The following is a 13539-nucleotide window of genomic DNA, read 5'->3' as shown; positions in this document are numbered from 1 at the left end:
CCTCTCCCTCTTCTCTGCCAGCACTGGGCAGCCTGGGGGCATAGAGCGCAGCTGCCCTGGCGCTCCCAGGGAGGAGGAGTCCCTGCAGGAGGGCATTGTGGCCCTGCCAGGAGGCGGCAAACTGTCCCTGTGGTGGCCATTGCCTCCCCTCTCCATCCCCAGCACTACACACGGCAGCCCTCCCTCCTTCCTCAGCAGCAGAAAATGAACTGGGTCGGCGGCAGCCGGTGAGTGAAACTCTTGAAAGGCTGCCAGAAATGGCTCCATGCTGAACTAGTGTCCCCTCACAGACCAGGTGCAGCCATGGTGCCTGTGACAGCCCTGGTGTCCCCCCACAGACTGGGCACAGCCACGGTGTGTGAGACAGCCCCGGTGTCCCCTCACAGACCGCACATAGCCATGGTGTGTGAGACAGCCCCGGTGTCCCCTCACAGAACGGCAGGCCATGGTGTGTGTGACAGCCCCAGCGTCCCCTCCTGAACCAGGCTGCGTGAGGAGATGCAGATGCCCTCCCACACCAGGCAGGGTGGGTCATGTTTGGGCCTAATATCTCTCCGCAGACTGGGGCTGGGTGAGGCTGTCCCGCCTGGGCCTTTCCTCACGCTCTCATGAATGGCAGTGATTACCATTTGGGGAAAGAGATGTACAGTTTTTGAGATTCACTGAAATAGTAAAATAATCACCAACTGAGTTGTAACATTAAAAGAAAAGGATAGTGCTCAGTTTCTTTAGGTGCTGTGCCATCTGCCTATCTACCAGAAATTTAAACCCCACAGATTTTGTCAGCCATTTGAAAGTAGCTTTGCTAAACACAGCTTTATAATCATCCTGACTCTTTGCAGAATCAAACCAAAATAATGCCTTACCCATCTGGAAGTCTTCCCAGCAAAATGAGGTTTCTGAAAGTTGCTGATGTGAAGCAGGGGGAAGGGAGAGCTTCAGTTTGAAAAAAAAAAACCCAACCCCAACTTTGTCCTAAATGCCTGTCTATCATACTATTCTGCCTGTAAGAAAAAGCAGCACGTAGGAGTATTGCATTCACTTAGCAAATAGCAAATCTTCCTGCTGCTTTCTGCTGCTGTTAATTATCTGTCAGGATTCCTCGGGTGAGTCTGGGATTTGCATTTTAGGTGTCAGAAAAAATACCCATTACTGGGGCTTCTACCCACTGCAAATATAACTGTAATGTGCCTATGTTTAGAAAGTGTGTTCTAACTTTAAGCACAGTAAAAAAAAAAAAAAAGTAATTCCAAGGAGATACTCCATATTTCTAACTCTCAAAAAAAAAAATCTTACTGACCCAAGGATTGCAGCCATGCTCACCCTGCTCACAGCAGTGACCCAGAGCTCCAATTTTATGCACCTGTGTCCTGTAGGCAATTCATTTAAGACTATGTTTAACAGGTGAGATATGTAGTTTAAGGTATAACTGTCTCCTATATTGCACAAGCAACAGCAACTCGATAAAACTTGTAGTGACAATCTATTTTTCTTACCTTTTTTACAAAATGTTCACAATATTCTGTGAAGTCCCAAAAGGTAGAAACTGATACTGTGCTCCTTTGTTTTCTTTGCTAATATGGTTTCGTACCTATGTTGCAGCACGACAAAAAAAAAAAAAAAGAGAAATTAATATATTGACAAAGATTTCTTATAATGTTTTCAGAAATTAAGAATTGATGAAAAGTTGCATTACAGGTGAAATGCCTAAAAGCTTTTCCTTCTGAATGTTCAATGTATTTGGTAGCCCTAAGATAGAATGTGGTCCTATCCTTACCTGAATAAACCAGGATCAAAGTGACTTCAACAGAGATATGTTGACTTTACTACCTGAAAGTTTGATCCATTATAACATAACATAAAGCATAACATAACACAACATATTTGCATCCTAAATTCTCAATACCGTTGATTCAAGCCATGACTCAAGATTATACTTTTACAATTAAAACAATAATTATTTGCATCTTTCAGAAGCAGAATCATATTAAAGCAGGAAAGGAGAAAGCAAAAGGTAAACAGTTCTAGCCATCTTGGATTTTAAATTGTTATATAAATGCTTTAGTTGATTCACTTAGGAAAAGCTTTCAAAGCATTTGGAGTAAGACTCAAAACTGTAGCATAACAGTTGTAATGTGTGACTGCATGTAACTTTTAGGGCAGAAGTCTCGTTCTAGGTTTACTACACTGAATTCCAGCAGGAAGAGGAGGGAGTAGGAGAAGGCATGAATGAATGAATGAATGTGCCCAGTTTAAGTTTTACTGAATTACTTCTGTTACTATATTTTGTTGGTATGTGCTGACACACAGGATTGCTTGAAGCCTCACAGTGACAACCATGTGGTCAGCTAGCCTAACACTTACACAGCTATTTTTCTGGGCTACATAAAAGAATGTTAGGCTCACTGAAGTACTTCATGCTGGCATTTGCAAAAGTAGGCCAGCTTATTTGTATTTTGAATCTGAAAGTGAAATAATAGAATTAAATTTACCCCTGGCATAGCAGAAGACATTTCAAACAGGAAAGACAAAGAAAACAGTAAGAGAAGATAGTCATAACCATAGTAAGAGAAGTCAGTTTCCTCCTCAGCAGCTGGGAAAAAAGAGACAGTATAGGGAAGCTCCACCACCGAAGCTGTGACCCCCCAGTGCCCAGAGCAGATGCACTGGCATATACAGGAGGAGGAAAAACAGGCTGACAGTATGGAGACAATCTCTGAAATGAAAACCTTTACCTAAGGGACTGTGGGACCAACCAGCAGCTTGTTGCCCCCATCGCTTTCCCAGTCTCCTGGAGGCCTGTGAGTTCTCAAAATATCTGTTTTCTTAGGGATTTATTGTTCTAAGCCACATAATTTACGTTACAACTATGTAATTTGCTTCAGTGGAGGAGAGAAAACAGAAAAGGATCTAAGACAGGATTGTTTTTAGTAATTTAGTACTAAATTACTAAACACAGTGGTAATTTTGTAATTGCTATTGCACAATTAATAGTAATTTAGTAATTTAGAGGTGATGGGAAGAAAATATCTGGGACAGTGAAGGGACACGGGTGCATTTTGGGGGTGTGGACTCCAAAGCAATATGAATTTTCAAGTGTTGATTGGAAGACAGGCTGAATTTACCTTACTACAGATATTCTTTTTAACTGAAGAACAGGTATTTTCCATAGATGATAACATCCTAGAAAGCCAAAGATTGTGATGTAATAAATTATACTGGAAAATAGTTACCAATGAACATGTTGGGTATATTAGTTACATGTAACCTGCAATCACAAGAGGAATTGCATTTCAGAAGAAAAGCCAATGCTATTTTGTGTTTTGGCATAGCCTTCAGTTTTCAATATCCTTGTGGTTAAAATAAAGAAATCATACTGGTTTTATTTATTCATCTGCTGTGCTTGATGCTAATGATTTTAGGATGATTATTAATAGTATCCTACAAAATGGAGATTTTTATTTCCTAAATTTTCCATAATTATCTGCCTGATATATTCAAAGTGTCAGTCATATCTCTTTTTATTCCTTGTGATAAAAAGCCTTTCCAAAGTCCCAGTCTTAGGGATTTTTCTTCTTTAGCTTTTTCTCTCTTTTTTCTTTTTTTTTTTTTTTTTTTTTTTTTGTCACAAGACTATTTTCTATGTCGAGAAAGACAAATTTGGAGAACAACAAATTCTTTGTGTCATTATAGATGGCCGTGTGTATGTAATCTTGCTGATTTATTTGCCTACTAGCTTACAAGCTGCTTAAAAAGCCCAAGTTTAAATTTTTTTAAGACTTTTTCCTTGCAGCATTTTGGTCTGTCTTTTAGTTTAAAGAAATATCTTTAACGATCATACACAAAGTTTGAGGCATGACTGTTTGAGGACTAAGTTTTTGGCATTAAGACAGTGATTTATTTTGAATATGACCAAATTATACTTGCAGTCTTTTTCAAGGAAATGAAAATAAACTAAATAATAGTAGACAGGGTATGAGAATTCAGAGAGATTTAATCATGTGCTTTTATTATTAGGAATTGTTTACTAAGAATTATATATGCTGCTAATGTGTTGTTGAAGCTTCTGTCAAAAACTTATTCTCTCTTTTAAAAAAATTAGGAGTTCTTTGAAAAGAAGAAACTTAAATCAAAGATGAAGCTTCTGGGAGTATCATCTCCTAAAAGTTCAGCAGTCAGTTTAGATCTCCTCAATCTATATGTTGTTAACCAGATATCAACCAAAAAAGAAAACACCGGTGAGTTTAGTGTGACAGTGTTCTGACTTCACAGTTAACAGTATCAGTTATCCTTAACTATTACTGCTATTATTTTAGTTCTTGCTCTTCCACTTATAACTTAATGCTCAAGTAAGTGTTGCTTTATTTTTAAAATAAAAATTTGTAAGTAAATACAAAAATTATGATTGAATAAAGAGTCAGGACATAAGAGGAACCAAATAACCTTGGCTACTGCCTACTTCACCTTCAAAGCCTTGTACACTTATGCACCTTTCTCATTCCATCCATTAATTTTATTCTACATCCATTTCTTTTTCCCTTTGCCATTGAATGCATCCATTTGTATTCCATGCCCTTTTTCATAACTTTTGGGGGGCATTTGGAGTAGTCTGTCAGTTCTACCCAGAGTATCTTTCTTAAAATCCATTATTAAGCTCCTAAAAAACACCTCTATAACTTGAGTCCTAACTCTTATCCTCTGTGACATATTCATAAACCAGATTGTGGAGAATTTGTTGTCCTGTGCTCAGGAAGATTAGAAGGTGACTGAGGAGGGCAACAGAGCCTGTCTACACACAGCAGCTGACCGTAAATAATTTCATACTATGATGCCATTTAGAATAGAGTTATTGCATTGCTAGTAACAAAGAAAGCAAAAATATGGCTTTAAATGGATTAAGAAACCTAAAACAACAGCTTTTGTACTCTAATGAAAATTCACGAAGCTCAAAACTTTCTCCAAGCCTAGCACTGACATTCCAAATACTTTCATTGCAGAGAACATGAGGAAGCCAGTCCACATTGATATCACTGAAGATGTAAAAATACCTGTTAGGAGGCACAACATAGAACTTCCCATGTCACCGCTACGTACACAACATCCGTCAAACTTAGATGACATCCAGAACAGGTACTTTTATAAAATAGGCAGTAGTTAAGCTATAATGAAGTTCTGGAAAAGGTATTTCATGATGTTCTTATATTTGGGGTATTAAGTAAATGTAAATATACCATTCTAAGATGAAGAGGTTTCACAATCACTCCTGGCATTCCAGTGATACTCTTACTATAAGAGAGTAAATAAATGTATTCTAAATAAAAAACTGTACATGAAGCAGAGAGATTTTTTTAAAAAAATAATGTTTCTTTACTCATATCAGGTACATACACTAAGTTTATCTCACACAGCAGGCTATTCAAACAGCATTTTCCACTTACACTGTCTTCTCATCCAACTTCAGACACCCTAAAGTGACTGACTCACACACTGGCTGCTCATAACTTCTTAAGAATCAGGCCTTTTTAAGATGTGAGGAAAAATATTCTTAAAATATTTTGAAACTAATACTCAGAATGTTTTTAATCTTACAGATCTTGTATCTTGTATTTCATGGGCTGTTTTTGTTCATTTTACAAGGTTACAAGAGCAAGTATTGGACAGCAGAAGGCAGCATCTTTCAGAGAAAGTGAAATACCAGCATAATGTAAGTAAGTTTATTTTTCTCATTGATGTAAAGCTAAAAATGTGCAGCAATGACTGTTTTTAAGTGATTTTTCAAAGAGTGACCAAATCTCATGGATACTGAAACATGTGAAGTTTTCCTCTTTAAGGCTATACTGATATGTTATTTGCCAGTCATATTTTATATTTATTCCTGCTATTTCTTACATGTTTCTTGAAAGGCTCACCTTGTTTTAGGCATTTTCCAAAATACTTAAGAGTATCTGTGCTCTAAGCTAGTTAAAAAGGATAGAGATTATGGGAAAGAGACTGAGGCAACAGCAGGTAAATTAAAAACAATGTGCAGAAATGTGAAATGATGACGTGAGAAGCATAGACAGAAGTGAGTCTTTAAGAGGAACTTAAGTACAAGTCTCAGTGGATACAATTGGGAAGTTCATACACTTATTGAGGTTACAGTGAAAAACATTCTCTAGATGGAATTTAGGCTTTTTTTTATGACCCATTCCACTGTTGTGTAAAAGAACTAACCAAACAAAAAAACCCAACCAAGTTAGTAAATCTGTTAGAAGACACTTAGTTTAGGTTACTCAGACTTGCTTGATAATATAGCTCCACTGACTCCTGCTATTCATATCAGATAGGACTCTGAGGAAAAGCTGCTTGCAGGGGATGCTTGCACAGTATTGTTCTGTAGGTTCTTGGCCCATTCATGCCAAGCATGCTTTGGCCCAACATTGCCAAAGCATGTTTTGCTAGAGTGAGAAAGTCAGATGGTTTTCTAGTGTTAGAAGTTCCTTTCTTTTGAGTCAGGAAGAACTACTTAGTTTGGGTGAAAAGTTTAGCTGCCTAATGTGTTTCAGCCAAGATCACCATGAGCTGCCACTAATTTTTTGGATGTCACATTAAGTCAGCCTTCCTTTATGACTCTTTTTCATCTGTTTCTTGAACACAGAAAGGACATATTTCAGATTTAGCGTGGCCAGAAAAAATGGATCAAAATGATAGCTAAGTTTCTCCTCAACCTCCACTTGTGTGGATAGATTTATATCAGTTCATCAAAACATGTGATAATGCAGTGTGCACACACAGAAAGCTAATTTAATGTATGGATCAAAAAATGAAGTCTAAGGCCTGTATGTTGCAAAGAGCTGTTTTTAAAATCTTCATAAATTGAACTATATCCGATTTAAGTAATTAAGATATTTTCACTTTATTAAGCAGAAAGAGGGGCTATAAAATTCATAATTTTCGGCTTTCTGGAAATGTACAGTTTTGTGGTACAAAGATTTTGTGCAATTCATGTACAAGGCTTTTGCACTCCATTAGTAGTTTGTACTGCTTTCACTGGATAAACTGGATTACAGGCATTACTTCCATGTAGCTGTGGATACAGTGACAGTTCATGAGTTTTGCCTTCAAATTTCTCTTTGTGCTCTGATCTGCTTGAGATAGCATTGTTGGTATCACAACATGCTGGAGTCCTCTCCTCAATGGAGTAAAATATTTTTCATTTTACTACTTAAGAACCAAGTCAGCAGATCATTTACCTACACGTCTAAAGCTAAAAATGTATTTATACCCATCTCTCCTCAGGATAACATGTGTGTGCATGCTTCAACTTAAGTAGGTACTTATGTGTTTCCCTGAAACAAGCCCTTATTACCTTATGTTTTTCATGAAAAAATCGTATCAGAATACATGAAAATTTTCTCTTGCATGTGATATATGTGCAGAGATGTAAAAGATATAGAAAGGTTTGATATTGATTACTTCAAACATTATGCTTACATCAAAACAGTTTTAGATAAATAAAATGTCTCTTTACTATGTTTTGTCTAGCTATCACAAGTAACAGAATTAACATATGCTGACTCTAGTATGGAACATGAAGACAACATAGCAAGAGCTTTTAGTGCCTGTCCATTGTCCTCTTCTGTTTTTTGGTCCTCTAACTGTACACAACTTTCAGAAGAGAATTTCAACACAAACCTAATGAGCAACACTTGGGAACAGACCTATGAAGAGAAGCTGCAAAACCAGGTTTGATTAATATTTTGTAATTTCCGCAGAATTATTTTAAACTATCTTTAATTTATTTGGAGTATAGAATTAGTGTAATGGTGAAGATAATTATGAATTATCAACATTTCTTGTAGGCTGGTGGCAATGAATATTCCATATATGCAAATATATTTCTTTTATTGTTATGAAATACGCTTAACTTGAGCTTTTATTCACTGAGCTCTCGGTATCGCTGATACCTGCAGAAAGAGAGTTAGTCACATACCGCTGGCTTTCTTTTGTTTCTGGCTTGTAAAGTTGGTTAAAGAAAGCTGAAATGTATTACAGTTATAAATACAGTTAAATGTACAATTAGTATAACTGGGTATCATATGATTCCAGTTGATCACCGTGACCTAATTTGTAATCATGCAGTGTCTCAGTGAATAACATAGTTCTTACAGTATTCTCAATTCCCCTAAAAGGATTGGGAAAAGCCTGCTGTTTAACTCAAGTTAAGTTTAAGAAATGATTGAAAGTTATTTGTTCTGATGCTTGTTACTGTTTTTTTTCTTTTTGTTAGCTTTGGGATTCTTAGAGGAATCATCCTTAGAAAAGTAATAGCAATATAAGGCGGCTCTCATAATACGCTTTATTTTTAGAAAATATATTATTTATTGAAAGTATTAAAACAAATTCTACGTGTATCACCAGTGGTATTTTAAAGTCTTGAAGTAATTGAGGAAGGAGTACTTCAGGACTTCGGTAGGGAAGATGCTGGGTTGTTCAGGGAACAGGTAGGCAGAAACCCACAGGAAGCTGACCAGAAGGACGGACAAAGGAGCCCAAGAAAGATGTTTTCAAAACACAAGGACAGTCCACCTCAATGTGCAAGAGAAAGTAGGTCCTGGAGGCCAGTTTGGCTGAATCAGGGAACTCCTGACTGAGCTCAAATGCAAAAAGGAAGTGTGCTCAAATGCAAAAAGAAAGTGTGGAAGGAGGGATAGGCCATCCAAGAAGAATACAGAAGCATGCCCTGAGCTTAGAGGGGCAGCATTAGGATGGCCAGAACTAAAATTCACAAGTGGTGAGAAGGGCAGCAAGGAGGACTTCTATAGGTATGTCATCAGCAAAAGGAAACCAAGGAAAATGCTGTTCACTGCTAAATAGAGTTGATGACCTAGTGACAAAGGACATGGAAAAGTCTGAGGCACTCGAGACCTACATTGCTTCAGGCTTTTCTGACAAGGTCTGCTCTCTGGCACATCTTCAAGCTCAGCAGAGAGTTTGGGGGAGGGTGGTGCAAAACAGTAGTGAACGAACAACTTAGGGAATCCTTAGTAACCTGGACATAAATACATGGGACTGGACAGGGTGCATCCAAGTATATTGAGGGAGTTGGATGACACCACTGCAGGGCAGATGTCTATCATCTTTGGAAGACTGTGGTGATCAGGAAAGCTCCTCAGTGACAAGAAATACACGTTATGCCCATCTGCAAAAACGTAAGCATGATCTGAGGAAGTATCAACTCACCTCTGTCTCTCAAAGGATTATGGAACTAGACCTCCCAGAGGCAATTCCAAGGTACATGAAGAACAAGAAGGTGGCTGGGAACAGCCAGCATAGATTTACCAACGCCATACTCTACCTGATGAACCTGATTGCCTTCTGTGATGAAATGACTAGCTCTATGAATAAGGGAGAGCAACCAATACTATTTACCTTGACTTTAGGAAGGCTTTTGACAAGGTTTCCCATGGGATCCTAGTAGCCAAAGTGTGGAGGTATGAACCAGATGAGTGGACGATAAGATGGGTAAAAAACTGGCTGTTACCATCATGCTTAAAGTAGTTGTCTGTGGGCTAAAGTCTAATTGGCAACAGGTCAGCAATGGCAGGGATCCCCAGAGATTAATACTAAGTCCGGTACATCTTCATTAGAGAGTTGGACAATGGGACAGAATGCATTCTCAGCACCTCAGCAGGTTCATGCATGACACCAAATTGGCAGAGTGATCATTACAGTAGCAGGGCTGCTACTCAGAGGGATCTTGACAAGCAGAAGGCCACCAGGAACTTCATAGAGTTTAACACAGAGAAATACAAAGCCCTGCACCTTGGGAGAAATAACCCCACATATCAGTGCAGGTGCGGGATGGTTAAGTAGGCAGCAATTTTACAGAGAAGGACCCGAGAGTGCTGGTGGACAACAAGTTGCACATGAGTTGGCAGTGCACCCTTGTAGCAGCAAAGGCCAGCTACACAGAGGGCTGTATTAGAAAGAGCATACCTGGTGGTCAAAGGCAAGTGATTATTTCACTCTGAGCAGCATATGTGAGAACACATCTGAAATACTGTGTCCAGTTTGGGGACTCCCAGTACAAGAGTGAGATCAGCAAACTATAGCAAGACCAATGAAGGGCCACAAAAATTGTTAGGGGATTGGAGCACATGATGAATGTGGAGAGACAGAGAAAAGAGGGCTTTCATAGCCTGGGAAAGAGAAGGCTATGGGGGTGTGGGGTGAAATAACTGCTGTCTTCCACAGTCTAAACAGAGTTACAGAAAGGACAGAGCCAGAGGTACACAGTGAAATGGCAAGAAGTAAAAGTCACAAGTTTCAACAATGGAAATTCTGTTTGTATAGGAAAAAAATATTGTCACAAAAGTAGCTAAGCACCAGAAGAGGCTATCCAAACAGGCTGTGGAATTGCAGTCCTGAACAATCCTGAACAATCTGGCCTAACCTTGAAGCTGGCCCTGCTTTGAGCAGGTTGGACTAGATACCTCTTGAGGTCCCTTCCAGACAACAGCTTCTATGATTATGTGATCTTCAGTGGAACTTAGGCTTGTTACAGTCTATCAAGCTTGTTCATACAATGAGAGGATGGGGTGCCAAAAGGACATTTTGCATATTAATGGTGATACACAAATATGGAAAAGTATGAGTTATACAGAACTCAGTTGGGCTGTAAGGAAGTTTTGGCTTCTACTGTAAAGACAAAAACCTGAAAATATTGGGAAAACATGTATATTGTTTGCAAATCCAACTTTAAAGTTTTAAACACTATAACTGTCATACATATTCAGAGTTTGACAGCTTCTACTGTTTTCTCAGCCAGGAAATAGTTCTGATCAAGACCCTTGGATTACAAAACCTCCAAGCCAGTGTATTTTCAGGAAGGCCGATACAGTGCTGCAAGAACTGTTTAAGCCATTGCATAGGTAGGCAGTGATTTTACATTAAAGAGAGAAGTAACAGTCAAGCTTAAGTAAGAAAAATACTAAGATAATCTGATACTTATCACTGCTTGATTTTTCACTGAATTTTAGTGCTTTTCAAATAGCAATTGAAATTAAAGGGAAAGGCTGAACATACCAAGCTATTTAGATTTGCTGAAAGGCAGCAAAATGTGAATTTTAGGTAGGCAGTTGGAACCATGATCTGTTTTTTGCAATGTCACACACACGATGGTGCTACTGAATTTACCCCGAGTGAGAAGCACAGATTTACTAAGAGGCCACAGGGAGGGTAGCTGCCCCAGCTCTCATTAGTTCTGGTCACTGTTGCAAGTGCTTTTCTGATGACCTTGATGCTGTAGCAATTGAGCAACTTCTCCACCTACACTGTTTACATTTGGGATTCCAGGAACAAAGCATTTTTCCCTTCTCTTTCATATGTGATCCTACTATAGTGGGTTGTTTTAGAATTGGTTCAATAATACTTTTATGAGAATATACACTTTTTAAGAAAAAGAATGGATAGAAATCTAGAGTATATTTCTTTTTGTATATGCTGATTAAAGATCTTTTTAATCACAGAGGGTTTAGGGCCAGACTCATTTATACTGAACATTTTATTTCAGTTTCTTTCCAGGGGCTCTTGCCTTGGATCTAGGGGTCTTACAGGGATAATCTTCCTTTACTCTTTTTATTCTGTAAGTCTGCTGTCTGGTTGAAAGTTCCTATCAGTCTCTAGCTTTGGCTGGATAGAGCCATAAAAAGGCCATATATTATTTTGCTGTTCCTGAAGTACCTACAGCCTGTTCGACTGCAAGCCAAGTGGCTGATAAGCTCACTGACCACATGATAACTAGATGAACACATCAGCTTCCAGTCCTAGCCACCTTAACTTTCTCTTTCTCTCTTCTCCTAGCTTCTCCTGGATTTCTCCAGCAAAACCTAAAACAAGGATAACATTCACCTTGCTGTATATCTTGGTGGATTCCCAATGAATGTCTTTACATTAAAGCCCTACCTAACCTTATCTCGCCTACATTTCCCCTTTCATTTCTCCACAGGCCCTCAGGCCTGCACTCATCTGCTTATGGCACCTCCCTTAGTCCTCTGCCCATTCATGGCTCACTAACAACATCTGCTTCCCAACTGTTCTTCAAATCAATTTCTTTGCATCATCCTTGTTCTATTTTCATCCATTATAGCCATAAATTCTTATATCTCAAGAGCTGGCAGTTCTCAGGGGAAGGGAGTTTCTTTCACTGTATGTGAAAAGTAGAGTATAAACTTACACAATCGTTTAATGTAATTGTAACATATTGATGATGTAATTAATGTGCATACATCTGAGAGCTGTGGCACCTCAAGATCATTAAACATTAACTAAAAATTTTAGATGTCTTATAAAAATAGCAGATGTCTTTCACTGCATAGTGCTTAGCTATTTCTTCATCTACTGTTACCTTTTACTTAGCATTACAAAATGTTCAGCTGGAGTGAAGAAGGAGCCTCCGAATTGCTTCACAAAATGTTTTTACCTTCCTCATGTAGATCTATCCAAGTTTCTCCAGAAACAAACTCTAGTGTGTTTAGCCTTTTAAAACTGTTCAGGGGGGTGTTCTGTAAGAAGAGGACACTGCTTACTCATTTAAGTTCTCTAGGATCTTTATCCAGTTCCAAGTATTTGCTGAGCAATACATCACAGAATTTTTCTCCAGTAAGAGTTTTCTGTACTACACTTCAGTTTTCAAGTTCCATTAATAGCATTGCTCAAAATTTTTTAAAGAAAGGGCATTTTTTGAATGACCTTCTTTGCCAATTCTCTGTGCTTCAGAAGCCTCTCAACTTTTTGCTCATATTTTCTGAAAGGTCAGTCAGCAGATCAAGCCTAGAAAAAAGCAGCGAAAATGTTAGATTAAGAGCCAAGTAAGTGAAAGCATGACAGCTTTCATGCTAATGATGCTAGCATGATAGCATCTTCAAAACCACTACTATCAGAAGTGGGGTAGGGAAGTACGGGCAAAACAAAATGTCTGACTGGCCTCCTGAAAGGGGAATAGAAAAATCCTGTGCTGAATTAGGATTACTGACCTCAAGTACAAATGGAAGTCACTTGCTAAAGAGACCAGGAATTAAGCAGTACACGGAGCTTATTCTAGGCTTTCAGTACAGGAGAGAACTGTAGTCTTGAAGAACAAAGAATTTTTATGAACAGAAGAAGCTGTCTTCCTCTTTTTCTTTTTTTTTCTTTTTTTTTTTTTCCCCCAAAGTGGACTTCTTTGGTCAGCTGGTGGAGCAGCAGTGACATACTGTGGCTGATTTTATAAATCACAGTTCCCTTCTCAGAAGGATGTGCTCCATGTCTTGGTATGTTTGGAGACATCATGAAACAGAACTCCTTTTAAATCAACCTTACTATAAAGTGGAAATAAAATACAGGACACTTTTTCAGTTGAAATAATGTACATTTGGGACAAAAGCAAGTGTGATGAGTAAAGTCAGATTTTTACCATCAAGTTATCATAATTTGTTGTGTTAGCAGTTAGTATTTTGCTTATTTATGTACTAAGCAAACTGTTTTTTCTTTTCTACTCCCCTTCCCCCCCCCCCCAAC

General features: G+C 38.5%; 1 protein-coding gene across 1 annotated transcript in view; it reads left to right on the top strand.

Moving 5' to 3' along the window:
- Positions 1-204: 204 nt before the first annotated feature.
- Positions 205-13539, top strand: part of LOC103917258 (chromosome unknown open reading frame, human C12orf40) — an 18083-nt gene continuing 4748 nt past the window's right edge. Inside the window, exons 1-7 of the mRNA XM_009324372.1 lie at positions 205-227; positions 1975-2014; positions 4103-4238; positions 4998-5130; positions 5638-5704; positions 7525-7725; positions 10807-10914. Of these exons, the coding sequence (XP_009322647.1) occupies positions 205-227; positions 1975-2014; positions 4103-4238; positions 4998-5130; positions 5638-5704; positions 7525-7725; positions 10807-10914 (708 nt within the window). The remainder of the gene's footprint in view (positions 228-1974; positions 2015-4102; positions 4239-4997; positions 5131-5637; positions 5705-7524; positions 7726-10806; positions 10915-13539) is intronic.

The sequence above is a fragment of the Pygoscelis adeliae genome, unplaced genomic scaffold (assembly GCF_000699105.1).
Source record: "Pygoscelis adeliae isolate BGI_AS28 unplaced genomic scaffold, ASM69910v1 Scaffold315, whole genome shotgun sequence".
Classification (NCBI taxonomy): Eukaryota; Metazoa; Chordata; class Aves; order Sphenisciformes; family Spheniscidae; genus Pygoscelis; species Pygoscelis adeliae.
Note: the sequence above shows the minus strand (reverse complement) of the source record. Positions and strands in the feature narration are given on the sequence as shown.